General features: G+C 38.5%; 2 protein-coding genes and 1 non-coding gene across 11 annotated transcripts in view; all 3 read right to left on the reverse strand.

Moving 5' to 3' along the window:
* Positions 1-10,944, reverse strand: part of IARS1 (isoleucyl-tRNA synthetase 1) — a 75,012-nt gene extending 64,068 nt beyond the window's left edge. For 3 of the 9 annotated variants that reach the window (XM_069476272.1, XM_069476270.1, XM_069476267.1), the window contains exons 1-5: positions 9,946-9,989; positions 5,417-5,542; positions 4,533-4,689; positions 4,125-4,244; positions 2,040-2,122 (exon numbers count right to left, since the gene is read on the reverse strand). In XM_069476272.1, coding sequence (XP_069332373.1) covers positions 2,040-2,122; positions 4,125-4,244; positions 4,533-4,689; positions 5,417-5,542; positions 9,946-9,950 — 491 coding nt within the window. In that variant the 5' untranslated portion in view covers positions 9,951-9,989. Of the gene's footprint in view, positions 1-2,039; positions 2,123-4,124; positions 4,308-4,532; positions 4,690-5,416; positions 5,543-7,333; positions 7,409-9,945; positions 9,990-10,860 lie in introns of those variants that run through there. The other 6 variants (XM_069476271.1, XM_069476268.1, XM_069476269.1 and 3 more) reach the window with 5 other exon arrangements.
* Positions 9,021-9,153, reverse strand: LOC138388647 (small nucleolar RNA SNORA84). Its single transcript, XR_011234174.1, has one exon. It is a non-coding gene; the product is annotated as a small nucleolar RNA SNORA84 (small nucleolar RNA).
* Positions 10,945-14,487: 3,543 nt separating the features above from the next.
* NOL8 (nucleolar protein 8) overlaps positions 14,488-18,642 on the reverse strand; it is a 28,471-nt gene continuing 24,316 nt past the window's right edge. Inside the window, exons 15-18 of the mRNA XM_069474014.1 lie at positions 17,106-17,232; positions 16,463-16,533; positions 15,098-15,177; positions 14,488-14,606 (exon numbers count right to left, since the gene is read on the reverse strand). Coding sequence (XP_069330115.1) covers positions 14,556-14,606; positions 15,098-15,177; positions 16,463-16,533; positions 17,106-17,232 — 329 coding nt within the window. The 3' untranslated portion in view covers positions 14,488-14,555. The remainder of the gene's footprint in view (positions 14,607-15,097; positions 15,178-16,462; positions 16,534-17,105; positions 17,233-18,642) is intronic.

Genomic DNA, 18,642 nt, shown 5'->3' on the forward strand with positions numbered 1-18,642 from the left:
AACCATAATATTAGCTGGCTGTTCTCAGGCAAGTCACAACAACTTACCTTTACCTCAAACAGGGTCCTAACCCAATCCATAGGACTCTCTGGGTCATATGGGAAAATTTATGTGGAAGTACTTTATATACCAACTCAGTCTAAATTATCACCGTTATTAATATCATTATTAAAGGTATGTCCTACTATTTTTTATATTAACCTGCAGTCTATGTGCCATATTTATATGCCAACATGTTTCTCAGGAATAACAAACATTTTAATATCAAGAGGCTTTAAAAACGGTTTTCCAGGCCAGGCACTGTGGTTCACGTCTGTAATCCTAGCGCCTTTGGAGGCTGAGGTAGGATGACTGCTTGAGGCCAGGAGTTTGAGACTAGCCTGAGCAAGGGCAAGACTCTGTCTCTACAAAAAAATGAAAAATTAAAAAAAAAAAAACCCAAAACCTAGCTGGGCGTGGTGGTGCTCACCTGTAGTCCCAGCTACTCCAAAGGCTGAGGCAGGAGGATCACTTGAGCCCAGGAGTTTGAGGTTGCTGTGAGTTATGACAACTCCACTGCACTCCAGCCCAGACAATGGGGGGGGGGGGGGGAGAAACAAAAAAGAGGGTTTCCTCCCTATCCAAGCTAGTTTTATGTAAATTAAGGAGAATTTACAGCTATATTGACTAACATGGTAGGAGCTAACCATATATGATTATAAATTTAAATTTTTAAAATTAAATATTTAAATTTATTAAAATTAAAAATTCAGGTTCTTGTTCACCCTAGCCACTAAAGTGCTCACTAATTCTGTTGGGTTTTTCCCAGATGGTTAACACAAAATCTGCTTTTTAGATGCTCTAGTCATAAGAACTCCAGCTGCTCAGTGAATGGGAAGCCCCATGTCCAAAGGCTCTGGCATGTCAGAAAATCTGATTGGCTTCACACCTTTGGATACGCAGGCCTGGAGATGCATCCACAGAGGCCTGTAAGCGTCTGAGGGTCTGAAGAACTGTCCAAAGGTATCTAGCTCCTCAAAGTCAAAGGACATATGTCAAGCATGTACAACAGATTTTGACTAATAGAAATGTGAGTAGGTAGACAAGAAGGCAACAAGAGCCACAAGTACCTACAATGCAATGCCAAGACATCATATCTTAAAAAACAGCTTTGCAATTCACCTGTATTTTCACACATAATCTAATAAAAGTAGGAATTCCTCAAGGCTGTTTCGTATCTAGGATATTTTGCAACCATATTGATGGTGACTGTTTGCCAGGTAATTCTCAGACTATTGTAGGAGGCCCAAGTTAAACCACTTATCAAGATTGGCATTGCTACCATTATATTATGATAATCAAAAGGATTAAAATTTCATTTGTAACTATTAGGTAACAGTGACTTCACTATTCAATTTTCAGCATTAAATTCAAGTACATGATCTCTTGTATTTAATTCCTTAAAAAAAATAAAACCGCCCACTTCTGTAAACTAATTTGGCAAAAAATCTTTGACATCAGGCCATATTCTTTATTTTATTTTTAAAATTTTTATTTATTTTTTGTTTAAATTTATTTATTTATTCTTTTTTAGAGACAGGGTCTCACTCTGTCACCCAGGCTGGAGTGCAGAGGTGTGATCACAGCTCACTGCAACCTTAGACTCCTGGGCTCTTTTATCCTCTTTCCTCAGCCTTCTGAGTAGCTAGGACTATAGTCACACACCACCATGCCTGGCTAATTTTTTATTTTTTGTAGAGACAGAGTCTTGCTATGTTGTCCAGACTGGATATTCTTTATTTAGTCTATCTAATGATGCAGAAATCCTAATGTATTTGATTACAGGTTACTGTTGAACTGGCTATTATATACTAAAGAATATATGCATACTTTATTATATTTCTCAAATCTAAAATATCCTGAATTCAAAAACATACCTGTTCTCAAAGATTTCAGATAAACAATTATGGACCTGAAAACAAACTGACTCATGCTAGTGTACTTCTCCATTGACCAATATAACAGAATACTATCATATTTACAATTTTTAAGAAACCTACCAGACTGATTCCATGAATTGTGGATACAGAGTTTTGTAGTCATTGTCAAAATCAATCCATCGGCCAAGTCTGGTAACAGTAGACTTTAAAATATATATATTGGAATAGTATTAGACAATGATATTTGTTATTGTATACCTGTGTATGTTTATTTCTATTGTCACATTTGATAATTTTAGGAAAACAGTGCAATCAATGATTCAAGTAATTCTATATTGCAAACAACACATTATATCAGATCAAGAACCACTTTTCTTGGCATTCACCCTATATGCACATAATGTTATTTACAAGTATAAACATTTGTTTATAAAAGTCTACCAACACTACCATTTAGCAAACACCACAGGTATAACTGTTATTGGCAAAAATCATCAATGGATGCTAAAATGAATGAGTGAAAATATGGTAAGTAAAGGAATATTTGCAAAGAATCTCCCCACAAGATACTTATTAGTTAAAAAGGAGAAACTTCCCAAAGGACAAACCTGACAGATAACACCTTAATCAAGTGAACAAAGTTGTCATCATTAATGAGACATAGCAACAACATATGCCAATTGATAAGAGATACTGAGAACGGCATGAGAGCACTTTTGTGGCATTCTTACCAAAAATGCATAATCGAAACTGAATCACGAGAAAGCATCAGGGATTGAGGGACATTTTGTAAAATAACTGGTCTGCCCTCTTTAAAAGTGACAAGGTCATGAAACACAAAGAAAGACTGAATGAATGTTCTGTATTGAAGGAGAGTAAGAAGTTACGACAAAACTAAATGCAGTGCCAGATCCTGCATTGAATCTTGCATCAGAAATAAAAATTAGTGGGACAACAGGTAAAAATGTGAATACGATCTGTAGTATTTTATCAATGTTAATTTCCTGCTTTATAAAATCATACTACAGTTATTGAAGATGTTACCAGTTGATAAAGGTAGATGAAGGGCAGAGGTTAAGTCTTTGCATTATTTCTTGCAATTTTCTGGTAAGTCAGAAATTATTTCAAAATGGAAAGTTAAAATATTTTTTAAATACTTGAGAAAAAAAAGAAAAGGCCTGTATCCATGTTATATTCACTAGGATTTTTTCCTACTGGTGACCAGACAATAAAGTTAGGTTGTGAGAAAACTGATGAGCTTTGATTTTCATGTTGATGAAATTAGACTTTATTCACCAATGAAGAGAAGCTACTTAACGTTTCTGAGAGGAAGACCATAGCAAATACAGTCTTGTGAAAGAGAGAACATGAAGGAAGCCTGAGTGGAAAGAACATGAGGAAGAGACTGATTAGGAAATTGTTACAGAAATGAAGATGACGGTGGGTGAGAGGCTAGAGAAAGAATATAAAAGTGGACAACCAGACACTAAGAAGAAAGACTTTACAGGATTTGGTACCTGAGTTGATCATGAGGATAAATGTTTGAAGCCTGAATCATATCACTGGCAGAATAGGAAATTGTGAAGAACAGCAAGTTTGAAGTTCAAAGGTAAGATGGAGAATATGGGGGGAAGAAAGCCAGACATGGTTTAAAATCATACAGACATACTAATTTAATCTTAGAGGCAGGGAAGAAAGCGGGGACTTTATTCCTAAGCCCATAAGAATAAGAAAGAACAGGAGTTTTGCCAGCTGTAGGAGCTCTATTACTAAGAGAAAGAGTGAGCAACAACAGAGTCAAATTAATATAATAAGAATGGGTCCAAACTTGAATTTCAACATCTGAATTATTATATTGAAACATTCAAATAAAGCTATTTGCTAGAACACCATGATTTCTGTCATATACTGTGGGTAGGAAAGAGTTTAAATATGAAAGACCAATCAAGCATATATAAATCAGAAAAGAGAGGGTTCAGTTTAAGTTAATAGTTTAAGTAATAGGATTGGAGGTGGAAGCTAATGATCCTTTCTTAGGGATACACAGTGTAAAGAGGATAGTCAACTCCCCTTGTGTCACAACTTCACATGGACAGCCATGTTTTGGGGACCATCTCATAAAAAGTACAAGGAACCACAAATCATTTCAACTCCAATTTAAAAACTAAACTTTCTGTTCATTTTACTGAAAACAACCCAACCTACCTTCCACTCAGTAGAATATCTCATCACAATTGCTCGGCACTGATTGTTATACTCTGCAATCCCCATTTTGGCCACATCCTCTGGTCCTCTGATTCCCAGTGTTTTATCAATTTCATATTCCTGCAAATTTGTGATAAGATTGTTAATATCCCCGCCCTATGAAACAACTGCAACTATATAACTCTAGAAAATCAGTTTAAAAAAGACTAGTTCTCAGAAAATCTACAGAGAAAATGAACTATAAATATTACAGAAATGAAGTAGAAGGAAAAGCCTGACAGACTTTTGATAGTCAAAATTCATCATACTTTAACATATTACATGATGAAATATATGTAATATAGAAATACATGATGAAATCTAATGCTTATAAAAAATTAGATTATACGGCTGGAGACTCAAACATACCACAGGTAAGCCGTGACAGTCCCATCCAAATCTTCTGTCAACGTGAAACCCACTCTGGTGAGCGTATCTTGTAACTATATCTTTAATTGTCCCTGCAAGTATATGTCCATAATGAGGCAGTCCAGTTGCAAAAGGAGGCCCATCATAGAAAGTAAATCTAACAGAGGTAATAAAAATAAATTAGTCATTTTAAAACAAACAGTAAAAGGTCAGGACAACAGTTTCCTATTAATAGCTACTGTCAGAGTGGAGTCTTTAGGAAGAAAAAAAGCAGAAAGCAGCAAGATCAGGAAATTGCTAGATATAACTGATTAGATATTTACTGGTGTTCCTGCCTTCAGAAAGGCTACAGTTATGGTAGAGCTGGAGAGACCATCATTCAACTATCCATTCTTCACTTATTAGTTCCATGATACAAGGCAAGTTATTTATCCTGATCTTCAGTTATCTCTCATCAGTAAAATAGGGCAATAAACACCAATCTCATAAAGTTTTTGAGAAGAGAAGATATATAACAAAAACAGGGATTAGAGGACTAGTCTTTTAGGTGAATGGGGACTAGAGGAAGGTAGCACCATAGTAGCGTTCTATAGGTTTATACTTAGGTATAAGTGCCTAAATGGGGATGGTGATGAGGATAAAGGTGGAAAGAAACAGAGTAATATATACATATTGCTCAGATGACTCCTTAAAGAAACTGAATTTACCCTAATAATTAAGAACTCATTCATTCAATGTATATATACTACTGACTATCCACTATATAGAGAGCTGGGAGATTCTGGGAATATAAAGATGAAGAAAGAGTTTCTGTTTTAATGGAACTCAGTCTAAGAAATGACTATTCTTAAGGACTCTACCCTTACGAAAAGAAATTTACATACTTTGGCCTATGTTTTGATTGCTTTAAGCATTCCTGAAAACAATTAGATTTGGACCAAAACTGCAGGATTTTCTCTTCTTCAGCAGGAAAATTGATGTTTTCTGGAACTTGTTGAACCATTTTGTTGCTGCAAAAGAAATTAAATTTATTATTGTCAAAAGAGAAACCTAGGAACGACAGAGTACTTACTGCATTATTAAAATGGGTGCACATATCACTATCCATCATACTTTTTAAAAATTATAGCTTTACTGAGGTAAAATTCATACACCATAAAGTACAAAGTGTACAATTCAGTGGATTTCAGTATATTTACGACGTAGGGCTATCACCCCCAATTTCACCATTTTTTCATTCCCATACAGAATCCCCGTAACTATTAGCAGTAACTCCTCACTCTCTCCTCTCCCAGCCCCTGGCAACCACTAATATTCTTTCTGCCCCTAAAAATTTGCCTATTCTGGACATTTCATAAATGAAAAAAATTTATATGAATCATATACATGTGGCCTATTTTGTCTGGTTTCTTTCCATAGCATAATGTTTTCAAGGTTCATTCGTGTTGTAACATTTATTCATAGTTCATTACTTTTTTTTTTTTTTTTTTGAGACAGAGTCTCACTCTGTTGCCCAGGCTAGAGTGAGTGCCGTGGCGTCAGCCTAGCTCACAGCAACCTCAAACTCCTGAGCTCAAGCGATCCTCCTGTCTCAGCCTCCCGAATAGCTGGGACTACAGGCATGCACCACCATGCCCGGCTAATTTTTTCTATATACATACATATATATATTTTTTAGCTGTCCATATAATTTCTTTCTATTTTTAGTAGAGATGGGGTCTCGCTCTTGCTCAGGCTGGTCTCGAACTCCTGAGCTCAAACGATCCGCCCACCTAGGCCTCCCAGAGTGCTAGGATTACAGGCATGAGCCACCGCGCCCGGCCATAGTTCATTACTTTTTATGGCTGAATAGTATTCCATTAAGGAATATGCTACATTTTGTTTATCCATTCATCAGTTCATGGAGACTTGGACTGTTTCTACTTTTTGGCCATTGTGAATAATGCTGCTATGAACATTCATGAACAAGTTTTTCTGCAGATCTTTATTTTCATTTCTCTTGGATATACAGCTGGGAGTAGAATTTCTGGATCATATGGTAACTCAGTATTTAACTTCTTGAGAAACTGCCAAAATGTTTTTCAAAGTGACTGTACCATTTTACATTCCCCCAGCAGTGAATGAGGATTCCAACTTATCGATAACCTCCCCAATACTCCTTATTGTCCTCCTTTGGATTATGGACATCCTAAAAGGTGGGAAGTAGTATCTCATTGTGGTTTTGATTTGCATTTCCCTAATGATTTATGATGTTGAGTATCCTTCCATGTGCTTATTGGTCATTTATGTATCTTCTTTGGACAAATGTTTACTCATCCTTTGCCCATTTTCCAACTGTGCTGTCTTTTTATGGTTGAGTTTTAAGAGTTATTTATATATTCTGGATACGAACCCCTTATCAGATATATTATTTGTAAAAAGCTTCCCCTGATATGTGGGTTGTCTTTTTTTCTTGATAGCTTTCTCTGAAGCACAAAAATTTTTAATTTTAGTGATGCCCAATTTACCTGTGCTTTGTTTTGCTGCTTGAGCTTTTGGTGTCATATCTAATGAACCATTACCTATATAAGGTTGCAGATTTTTAGGTTCTATTTAGGCCATCAATCATTTTGAGTTATTTTTGTATATGCAAAATTGTGTCCAAATCACATTCTTCAGTATTATTTTCCAATTACAGTATAATATTCAGTAATGGTAGACAATATTTCTAAAATTAAACAAGAAAATCTTACATATTCTGATGGTGCAAAAAACTCATTAATAATCCAAAAAAATTCTCAAAGTAGCTAAGAATTTCTTACCTATACTCACAACATAGAAAGCACTTATCTTGAAATAACCTGATTTTTCTCTTTGAGGAAAATGAAACTTAAAAACAGCCTGAGCAAGAGTGAGACCCCGTCTCTACTAAAAGATAGAAAGAAATTAACCGGACAAGTAAAAATATATAGAAAAATTAGCCCGGCATGGTGGCACATGCCTATAGTCCCAGCTACTCGGGAGGCTGAGGCAGTAGGATCGCTTGAGCCCAGGAGTTTGAGGTTGCTGTGATCTAGGCTGACGCCATGGCACTCTAGCCCGGGCAACAGAGTGAGACTCTGTATCAAAAAAAAAAAAAAAAAAATCTTAAAGCTAAACAGATGAGAATCTCACGTTCGAATATAGTTTATTCCAACTTTCCATTTTACCCCTTTTATTGCTTATTCATGATTTGTATACAGGACAAGCCTTATACCTATATGGTTAAGTCCCTAGTAAGAGAAGTCTTATAGTGCCTTTTTAAAAATTTTAAAAGTTTTGCTAATAAACTAAAGCAGAGACACTTGATCAATCTGTGACTTAATTATCTAGTGAGCATCCTTGAGCCCCTTCCTTCTCAAAATCTATTTATTTTTAGGTAATAAGGTTGGTGACCAGATTTCCAAGCCAACAGCAGATTAGAATGGGACAGGATTGCTGATAATGAGAGAACAGAGAAGACAGAAAAACCTTAAGTACTCAAGAACCTTAACAGTCTGAGGTAATTGAGTAGAAGACACCTACATACCTCAATCAATGCAGAAAGCACTGAAAGCATTATAGTCTAAGCACAGCAATCCATTCAAGTCATCAAAGAAAAAGTCCGTGACAAGTAGTATTTCCTTTTGTTCATTAACTTTTCAGATGCAAGAATGCCTCTGAGTTTTGTTTTGTTTAGAGTTGGGGTCTCACTCTACCAGCCCGGCTGGAGTGCAGTGACATAATCATAACTCTAGAGCTCAAGCAATCATCCTGCCTCAGCCTTCCAAGTTGTTAGGATTATTGGCGTGAGCCACTTTGCTGGCCTCCCTCTGAGTATACAAAAAAAAAAAAAAAAAAAAAGCAAGAAGAGTTTGGCTGCTTAACTAACTGAAACAGCTATTTCTGATCAGAGTGTACCATTAAGTGGCATTAAACAGAATTTGTAAGGTGTTTTAGATCTTCAACTCTCATCACAACCTCCAGCCTTTCAACAACAGAAAGAAGTGTAAATCTGTATATTTTTTTGATTTATTAAGGTTCATTGGCTATGTTATCAGAAGCCAACTGAAACTTAGGAGATTGTATCAGAAGATTAATAGAACTTCAGATATCAACACATTCGTCACATCTGATCTCTTCTTCAAGGTTACTCCTATGATGGCCGTGTCTATGGGAGCTTATGAGAGATGCAGATTCCCCAACCAACCCTACCTCAGATCTAAACTGCATGTTAACAATATCCTTACGAGATTAGCATTCACATCAAAGTTCGAGCATTATCACTTTTGCATTGTTCTGACAATTATTCAAGGATATCTATCTGAACCTTTTTTCTTTTTTGAGAAAATAAGATGTAAGCTTCCTAGTAAGAGGGCTCATATCATTTGCTGAATTTTCTAGGAAGTATTTACTCCCCAAAGATTAAGAATCACTGAAGTATAATGACAAGCAAAAAGACCCAGTACACATTGACTATTTCAGGAAGAACCATGTACCTGTGACCGGGCTATGGCAGCTGCTGAGGAGAAACAGCCCCCATGCATAAATCACAGGATTACTATAGCCCAATGTATCCACTGGATAGCTGTACCTGCACAACAGCAACCAGCAACCATAGGGCAGGGATGGGGTGTGCCAGGTTGTGCACAGAGATGTTATCTCTTCTGCTTCCCTCTTACTATAGTCCAGGCCCTCCACTCTTCCTTATTCCAGAACTCCTTCAGTCTACCTTACCCTCAACTTCCTGTTTAGCAATTTCTAGAGTACTTTCCTTGACCTTCACTTGTGTTTATCTCAATATATTTTAGAAAAGCACACTGAAACCACGTCTTGTTTAAAATTTCATAATTGTGACCATAATTGCTTCCCCTTTTAACTCTAATGTACTAGTGGTTCCAATATTCTTCCCATTACCTAGGCATGATGTTTCTGAATCATCCTTGATACTACCCAGATAATATACATATCCAATTAATCATCAAGACACGTGGATCCTACCTCTAAGTCTATTTCTCCGTTCTCCCTTTTTCATTCCCAGGTCTTCACAGACTGTTTTATTAAATCAAATTTAACCTCAGGGTGGGTCCATCTCAAGCCTTTCCTCAATTTAGTCACATCCTATTAACATACACTCCATAGACATACTCATGCAAATGTGCAAAATTGGTATACTAAGAATTCACTAAAGCATTGTTTCTACAGGCAAATAACCAAAAAGAATTTAAATATCCATGTTGAATAAAGTAAATTATGGTGCATCAATAAAATGAGTATCATGCAGTCATTAAAATTAATTGGTACATATAAAAAAAAATTACCTGTATCTACTGAGAAAGAAAAAAGTCAGTTACACCGATTCATATTGTGTGTAATACATCATTTTCAAAAGGTTTTTACTCATTTCAAACAAAACCTCATTCAAAAAGGCAAACATAAACTCCTAAGGCTGGAAACTAAGAGTCATCTCCCATTTATTCTTCACATATATCCTAAGCTGCAGTGACAGCGACTTCTCATCTCCTGAACCAACACCAATACTTTCAAATCCTGCAGCAGTCTACGTATAGTCCCCTGGCCTCTCTTCCTCTTACCCCCAATTCCTACTCATCTTCAAGGCCCAAAGCCCAGTGGCAGCTCCTGACAAGCCGCCTCCTTGTCTCACCTCCAAATTCCACTGAAAAGCAGTCTTCCTCCTCTGTGCTGCTAGCGAGGCCTGCGCTTGGTTCCTGCATTATCAGTCTCCAAGTGAGCTCAGTACCCGAACGCCGCACTTACACCTTTCTGACCCCAGGTCCCGAGCAATTAATGCACGTTCACGAGAACCGGGCACAAGAAGGGGAAGCCTGGGACTGGGAACCATGCCTTGATTTATTCTTATGAATACCTAGATTTCGCAGTAATCTCGCCCACCTTCTGAACTTCTCCGGTGTGCTCTTATCACCCTGAATTCTCACAACCATCCAACGGTTCAAGAACTACCCTGTTCCCAGTGTGCACCACAGGAACTTCCGAGGATTGTAGTCCTTGGCCCAAGGAGTCAGGCCAAAATTCATACCCAGTTCTGAGTTCTGTAGCGCCACCTTAGACCGCCTCCCAATCGTCCTCCTTGGAAATATACACGCAACTAATGCATGGCAAGCCCTGAAGAAACACATTTTTAAATTTTTTAAATATTTTAAATCGTGCGCTACTGTCACAGGGTTGTAACGCGTGCGCCGACTTTCGCCTCGGCGGGCAGGACGCAGCGCAACTGAGGGGCCTGGCGGCAGGACCTGGTGCACCCGAAAGACCTCCGCGGGCAGGACCCAGTAGGCAGGAAAAGGCGTACCTGAGAGGCCCGACGTACCTGGACAGCCCCGCGAGCCAGCTAGCATAGGGGAAACCCAGCGTCTAAACAGCAGGCCGGCGTGCCGCCGAGGTGATGCAACCACCAGATAATGCGGGGCAAAAGGGAAGGGCCCGCTTCGCACCAGCCAATCAGAGAGCGCCACCTGACACACGCAAACAAGCCGGGTGCCGATTGGCTTCACGGGTCCCTGGCCACGCCCACCGGCCCTGAGGGTGAGAGGCAAGCGTGCTCGGAACAGGATAACCCGCAGCGCTGACCTGGAGGTGGGGTTAGGTTTCGCGCGCTGCTGGGATCTGATACCCTCTGGCAGGCTGAGATCTTGGGATCTGATACCCTCAGGCAGGCTGAGATCTTAAGTCGCGATGGGGAGACGTCTGGGTGAATGGTGGCGGACTGGGAAGCGGCGCCCCTGGGGCCGGGGGTGCGGCGAGGCCCATAGTCTTCATCTTAGGTTTGTCAGTGTTAATCTAACTGGACACTTAGGATCTGTTCATTTCACCACGTGTCAATCATACCTAAAATTTGTATCACCAAACAAACTTTCCAAGCAGCAGCTTACTGAATTATACCGTGGGGCCGTGAGCAGCTAATCCCAAGGCTGCTTCTGCCGTAAATGGCCATATGGAGTGATATAACAAAAGGGAAGGGTGGGCCTGTCAACCAAGTTTAAAATTGTTATTGTATTTTGTTTAAAATGTTTCCTGTAATGAAAAACAAATTTTTTTAAATTTATTTTATTTTTTTAGAGACAGGATCTCACTCTGTTGCCCAGGCTGGAATGCAGTGGTGCAATCATAGCTCCACTGTAACCTTGAATTGCTGGGCTCAAGCAATCCTCCTTACTCAGCCTCCCAAGAAGCTAGGACTATAGGCACAGGCCAACACACCCAGTTATTTATTTATTTTTTTTTTGAGACAGAGTCTCGCTCTGTTGCCTGGGCTAAAGTGCCATGGCATCAAGCTCACAGCAACCTCAGACTCCTGGGTTTAAGCAATCCTTCTGCCTCAGCCCCCGAGTAGCTGGGACTACAGGCATGTGCCACCATGCCCAGCTAATTTTTTTCTATATATATTTTTAGCTGTCCAGATCATTTCTTTCTATTTTTAGTAGAGACGGGGTCTCGCTCTTGCTCAGGCTGGCCTGGAACTCCTGACCATGAGTGATCCTCCCGCCTCGGCTTCCCAGAGTGCTAGGATTACAGGCGTGAGCCACCATGCCCAGCCCACCCAGTTAATTTTTAAATTTTTTATTTTTTTTATTTTTTTAGAGATAGAGTCTTGCTGTGTTGCCCAGGCTGGTATGGAAGTCTTGGCCTCAAGTGATCTTCTTGCCTTGGCCTCTCACAGTGCTGGGATTACAGGTTTGAGCCATAGCACCCAGCCTGCATATTTACTTATTATCATTGGTATATATCTGCCTGGTACTTTCCAGATCTGGTTAATAATAAAAGGAAGTCTGGAGCCACACAAAGGGCAGTAGACCTCAGGCTTTGGTACCAGAGCCTCTGAAGGAAATTTTAGGCCTTGACAAATTGAGAAAAGTTCTATAACTGTCTATTTTATCCTTTAGAAGGACAGAAAAAGATTGATCTGGCCTAGAACAGGTAGAAAGCATTTCCTTAGTTTAAGAATGTGTTGATAGTCAGTTTAGCATGTATTCAACATTATTTATGGTCTAGGCCCTAAATGTCCTCCATCAAAGTGGTAACTCTTAATGCTTCTATAACTTTACTATTTATCAAGTTGCCACTTTGTTCAGTTTCTTTCTCCCCCCCTCCCCCTTTTTTTTGTTTGTGGTATCCTTTAGAGACAGGGTCTTGCTTTGTTGCTCAGGCTGGAGTGCAGTGGCATCATCATAGCTCACTGCAGCCTTGAACTTCTGGGCTCAAGCAATCTTCCTGCCTCAGCCTCCCGAGTAGCTAGGACTACAGGTGTGAGCTGCCACCCGTGGCTGTTCAGTTTATTTCTATCACTTGTCCAGAGAGCCCAGATGAGATCAGAACAGAGGGTTTTTGGACAGTGGAAGTGATTCTGAGACTGTTTCTGGTCCAGGCCTTAAGAGACTGGCAGCATTTACTTTCTGCCTCTGGGAACATGTGCCCCTAGAGCCAAGCTGCCATGCTTTAAGGAAGCTGATGGACTAGCACTGAGTGAGCAGGCCACCTTAGAAGTAGATTCTCTAGCTCTCCCCAAACTACCCCAATGACACGACATGGAGCAGAGATGAGCAGTCCCCAGTGAGTCCTGACCAAACTGCAAAGTAAATGATTGTTACAGGGATGGATTACTATGCAGCAATAGTTAAAAAAGTATAAATGTGATCTACATCAAGAGAAGGTAGAATATTTGAATTATTTATCCTGCTGAGTAGTTGTTTCCACTTTCATTGAAGTCTAAAGTCTTAGAAACACAGGAATCGGAATAACTCTTTAAGCTACTTAGTTCCTTGGACTCTATTTATTTTAAAAAAACATACAGAGCACTCACCATTTGCTAGGCACAGTTCTAGGCAGTGGGGAAAAAATGGTTAACAAACCAGACGAGATCCCAACACTCATAGAATTTATATTCAAGCAAGATGTAAATCAATAAATACTAAGGTAATTTTAGATATATCATGGTTCAATGATAGTCCCTGGAACCGTCCATGTAACATTATTTCACATAGAGCCCATTTTCATAGGAGACACATCTGTCTTGAGTCCAAAAGCAAGGTTGGTTTATTTAATGAAATATTAAATCTGTTTTCTATCTGGACCGAGGGTCCTGACTCCTAATTGTAACTACGTATCTTTTAGATACTTCGTATTTTTCAAAAGCCTCCAGTCTAACTAGAATTTTGGGATTCCTGGACCTGCCTCCATTATGTTGCTGGAGGTAAGGTATATTTGACAAAATCAGAAATAAATATTCCAAATAAACTATAGTTTACACGAAGCCTAACTTGGAAAACATTAAGTGCTTTGACCAATTTATTAAAAAAGGCTTCATGCAAACCTTGTATCAGAAGTTGTTCATTAGTTATTGAGGATGGAGGGCAAGGAGATTATATACAAGAAGTATTCTGGGCTGGGCGCGGTGGCTCAAGCCTGTAATCCCAGCACTCTGGGAGGCCGAGGTGGGCGGATCGTTTGAGCTCAGGAGTTCGAGACCAGCCTGAGCAAGAGCGAGACCCCATCTCTACTAAAAATAGAAAGACATTATATGGACAGCTAAAAAATATATATAGAAAAAATTAGCCGGGCATGGTGGCGCATGCCTGTAGTCCCAGCTACTCGGGAGGCTGAGACAGGAGGATCACCTGAGCTCAGGAGTTTGAGGTTGCTGTGAGCTAGGCTGACGCCACGGCACTCACTCTAGCCTGGGCAACAGAGTGAGACTCTGTCTCAAAAAAAAAAAAAAAATATAAAAAAAAAATAAAGAAGTATTCTGGGGGACTATCTTTGTGCTTCATTTTTAAAAAGTTCAGTTTAATTTTTTGAAGTAATTACTTAGGAAGAAATACAGAGGAATTCCATAGAAAAAGATGGCAACCAGAATATATTCTATCAGACAGATTTTGACTGTTCCTTTACTCTGAAATTTCTTCTTTGTCAGCTAAAACCTATTTTCTGGATCAATTTCCTTACATGAGCCTTGTCCACATTCAGGATCAACACCAATGCTGACATTTATTACTTTGGTTTCATTTTTCTTTTGGCATCTTTGTGTTTCTTCCGACAATCCTAGAAAATCATAAAATTGAAAGCCTTTGTTAACAATAAATACAAATAGTTTTCAAGATGTTCAGTAAGTATAAAGTAAAATTTAGGTTGTTCTCATTGTCAGGAATGTGGAAACCCATTTTGGAAATGTTTTTTTGAAATGAACAAGGAATATTCAAACTTTTGGCATTGTTTATACTGGTAGCTACGATTCAGTCTTTAAAATTCTCATGATTTCCTGTTACTTAATGAGCCTGACTCTAGGACCAGTCACTCAATCCAGCTAGTCTGCAGTTTCCTCACCTGTACCATTCATGGGTTGAATCAAACAACCTCTAAGTTCCCTTCCAGCACTGTAATTCTGAGAGTTTAAATCATATTCTCAGTTGTCATCCTTTCTGTCTAAATTTTCATAGCTTATTTCTTTTATTCTTACACCAAGGAAATACCAACACAAAGATGATGCCATATCTATTTTAGGAAACAATCAATATGAAGAAACAATTACTCACCATACGCAGGTTGGTTGTTCTGGCCTCCCAAGAATTCTTGCTAATTTTACCTCCAACTCCTCTCCAGAATAAGTCAGAACCTAATAGGGCAAAACAAGAAAGATGAGGCAGCAAATTACTACTAAAATGGGCTATATTCTAGCATTGGCATTATCCAATTCTAGTTAAAACCATTTTCTGTTCAATTTCTACCACTTTTGAGCTTTGACTTGGGGGGAAAGGAGAAAGGAGGAAGGTACATGGGCAACGTATGTAACCTGCAATTCTGTATCCCCCATAACAATAAGATGAAATTAAAAAAAAAAGTGTTATTTTACAAAATGAAACATGTAGTATTGCTAGGATTTTACTGTTTATCTATCATTTACTATTTTGTAACTTTGTTACTGTTCATGCTAGGCTTTAAGAAATGAGGAGTTTAGCTGGGTGTGGTGGCTCATGCCTATAATCCTAGCACTTTGGGAGATCAAGGTAGGAGGATCGCTTGAGGCCAGGAGTTCCAGACCTGGGCAACATAGCAAGACCCAGTCTCTAAAAAATAAATAAATAAATAAATAAATTGCTAGGTGTGGTGGTGTGAGCCTATAGTCCCAGCTACTTGGGAGGCTGAGGCAGAAGGATGATTTGAGACCAGGAGTTCCAGCCTATAGTGAGCTATGATCATGCCACTTTACTCCAACCTGGGCAACAAAGCAAGACCCATTACTTAAAAAAAAAAAAAGAAAGAGGCTGGGCACAGTGGCTCACGCCTGTAATCCTAACACTTTGGTAACCTTTGGGAGGCCTAAGTGTGAGGATTGCTTGAGGCCAGAGTTCCAGACCAGCCTGAGCAAGAGCGAGACTCCATCTCTATAAAAAACAGAAAAAATTAGCTGGGTATGGTGGTATGAGCCTGTAGTCCCAGCTACTTGGAAGGCTGAGGCAGGAGGCTCACTCAAGGACAGGAGTGTGAGGTTGCATTGTTTGATGACACCACTGCACTCTCGCCCAGGAAATAGAGCAAGACCCTGTCTCAAAAAAAAAAGGAAAAAGAAATGAGTTCAACAACAGCCTCAGAATTTTCATGTGGACTTTTACAATATTAAAAACTTAGGGATTTTGTATGTCTAACATCTAAGAAAGTCCCTGGAATAAAACAAGCCCTTGTTGGTGATAAGGAATAAGCAGGGAACATGGTGAGTAGGGAGCGTTCAACCTTTGAGAGCTTTATAAGTTAACATGCATCAGCCTCAACAGAGGGGGCTAAACCACATGATATTACAAAGAGTCAGAAGTTCTGGATGTGAGTTATTATATCAGAATGTACAATGATAACAGCTGTACTATTACCTGTTCTATTACCATTTCATGAAAAAATGGACTTACCATGAAGTCTTTCATCATTCTTAGAAAAAAAGAAAAATCTAGTGGTCTCTTTCTCAGGTACTGATGCTTCTCTGAAAAAAGAAGGAAAAGGGTAGAAGGGGGAGAGAGAAATAGACAGATAGTAGGTACTTAATTTCAATATTTAAGAAGAAATATTTACATTAAAAATAAACTATTCCTGAAATATATCTGCCTTGTGTTTTGCTTATCTTGCCCTGAGTTAAAAATGACCCTATCTTCTCTCCATTCAACATTCTTCTATCTGAAGCTTTGACAATGAAGACTTGTTTAAGTACAAACTATCTTCCCTATACTGGTTGTTGATACTCTCACTCCTACAATTGCTACCCCATTTGCCACTGTTCCCTATGGGAAGGCACCCCACCATCTGCAGCATCCTGTTCCCAGACTAGGAACTTCATTGTCAGGCTTCCTTCCCTATGCACATCATATCTTCCACCTAGTGCTACCCAAATCTCAAGAAAAAGGAAACAAGCTCCCCATGATAAAAAGGCTAGAGAACTCTCTAAAGGAAATGAGAAAAGAAAATTGTTTTGTGAAGAGAAATACTTCTAAAATACTTCTAAAGCATGTCTAACTCAGATTTTACAAATATGAACCTGCAAAGAAACAAATTGCTTACTCTGGGATAGGCTTTCTGTGATCTGTTTCTTCAGTAATATCTTCCTCTCCTGAACTGCTATCTTGGCAACGAGGGTCTTCTTGCCAGCTAATCTTCCCAGGTTTCACTGTCTCAACTCTATAGGTCTCTATATCATTATAATGACACAAGATGATGGGATTGTCACTGAACAACAAATTATTTCTGAACACACTCATTTGATTACTTTTATCATGCACATATGTCTCTAAATTTCTAATATAATTAACCATTAGTTTAAAATAGGTAGTATCTATTTTGAAAAAATTGAGAGAAGCTACTATCATAATTTTGGCATTGCTAGAATGATCTGATGAGGACTATAGTAATATTATAAAAAGGTATAAAAACTAAATGTTTTTGAATTTATAAATGAATAATATGATTTAAAAAAAGAACAGATAAAATAAGCATGGCATCTGTGCTTGCTTAAGAAGCCTAAAATATAACACAATACAGTGAAAGCAGATTTCCCTCTCTACTGAACAGTTTATACAGACAAGAAAATCAAGTAAGCAAAGCACATGATATGTGGTGTCTTATTTGCTTATTTATAAATGAGAAAAGGAACATATGTTTACATTTTCAATTCCCAAAACCTCTTTCTAGAACTGCTGAAAAAGCTACTGCTATAAGATCTAGACAATCACCTCACAAGTCTCCAAAATTTCCTAAATACTCATAAAACATCTTTCAGGTTGCTGCTGTCTTTAGGACTCATTTCAAGGTCAGTTTCTCACAATTGAGCCTCAAAATCAGAAGAATTATAGTTAATATTCACATCATGCCAACTCTACTGAATAGTTCTACACAGACAAGAAAATGAAGTAAGCAGAGCACATGATACATTGTGTCTTATTTGCAACAATTTTTGAAAAACGACTAGATTGTTGTACTTCCTTTTAGAGTACCACAGAACAGGAATTTAATATTTATCTGCTACACACATGTGCTATTTTAACTGCTCATCTTTAAAGCAGAATCACTGTAGTTAGGTGTGTATGTTCTTCTGAACGGGTATATCCTGCTTTTTATAGTGAACTCCCAGAAAGCTGCATGAATATCTTGAACACTGCGTGGAGAATAGCTTCCTAGGGAACAGGTGTTGGCCTTCAGAGGTAAACCCCCTGAAATAGAATGCAAAATTGTATTAATAGGTACTGGTGTTCATACTTTTCACTAGGTACTGGCACATCTCCAGGGATAAACTTTGAAATAACTGGCATACTGATGACATGGCATATTTGTATAAAGCCAAGGAGATTACTTATTTCTTCTTTTCTCCTATCATATATAGCAGTAGTATTCCATAAGTCATGGCATCTCTAACTGAATTTAAGATATGAAACTATTTAAACATATGACTTACTCTACTTTTTCATGACTTTTTACTTAGAAGGATGTTGTACATTATTCTCTGTCTTCCCTTCATATGGCAGCTAGCTAGAAGTTTGCTCCCTTAAATGCAAAAATTGTTTCTTTCACAGCTTCAGGCACATCACGGCTATGGTCATGTAAC

This window comes from Eulemur rufifrons, chromosome 7, assembly GCF_041146395.1.
Source record: "Eulemur rufifrons isolate Redbay chromosome 7, OSU_ERuf_1, whole genome shotgun sequence".
Lineage (NCBI taxonomy): Eukaryota > Metazoa > Chordata > Mammalia > Primates > Lemuridae > Eulemur > Eulemur rufifrons.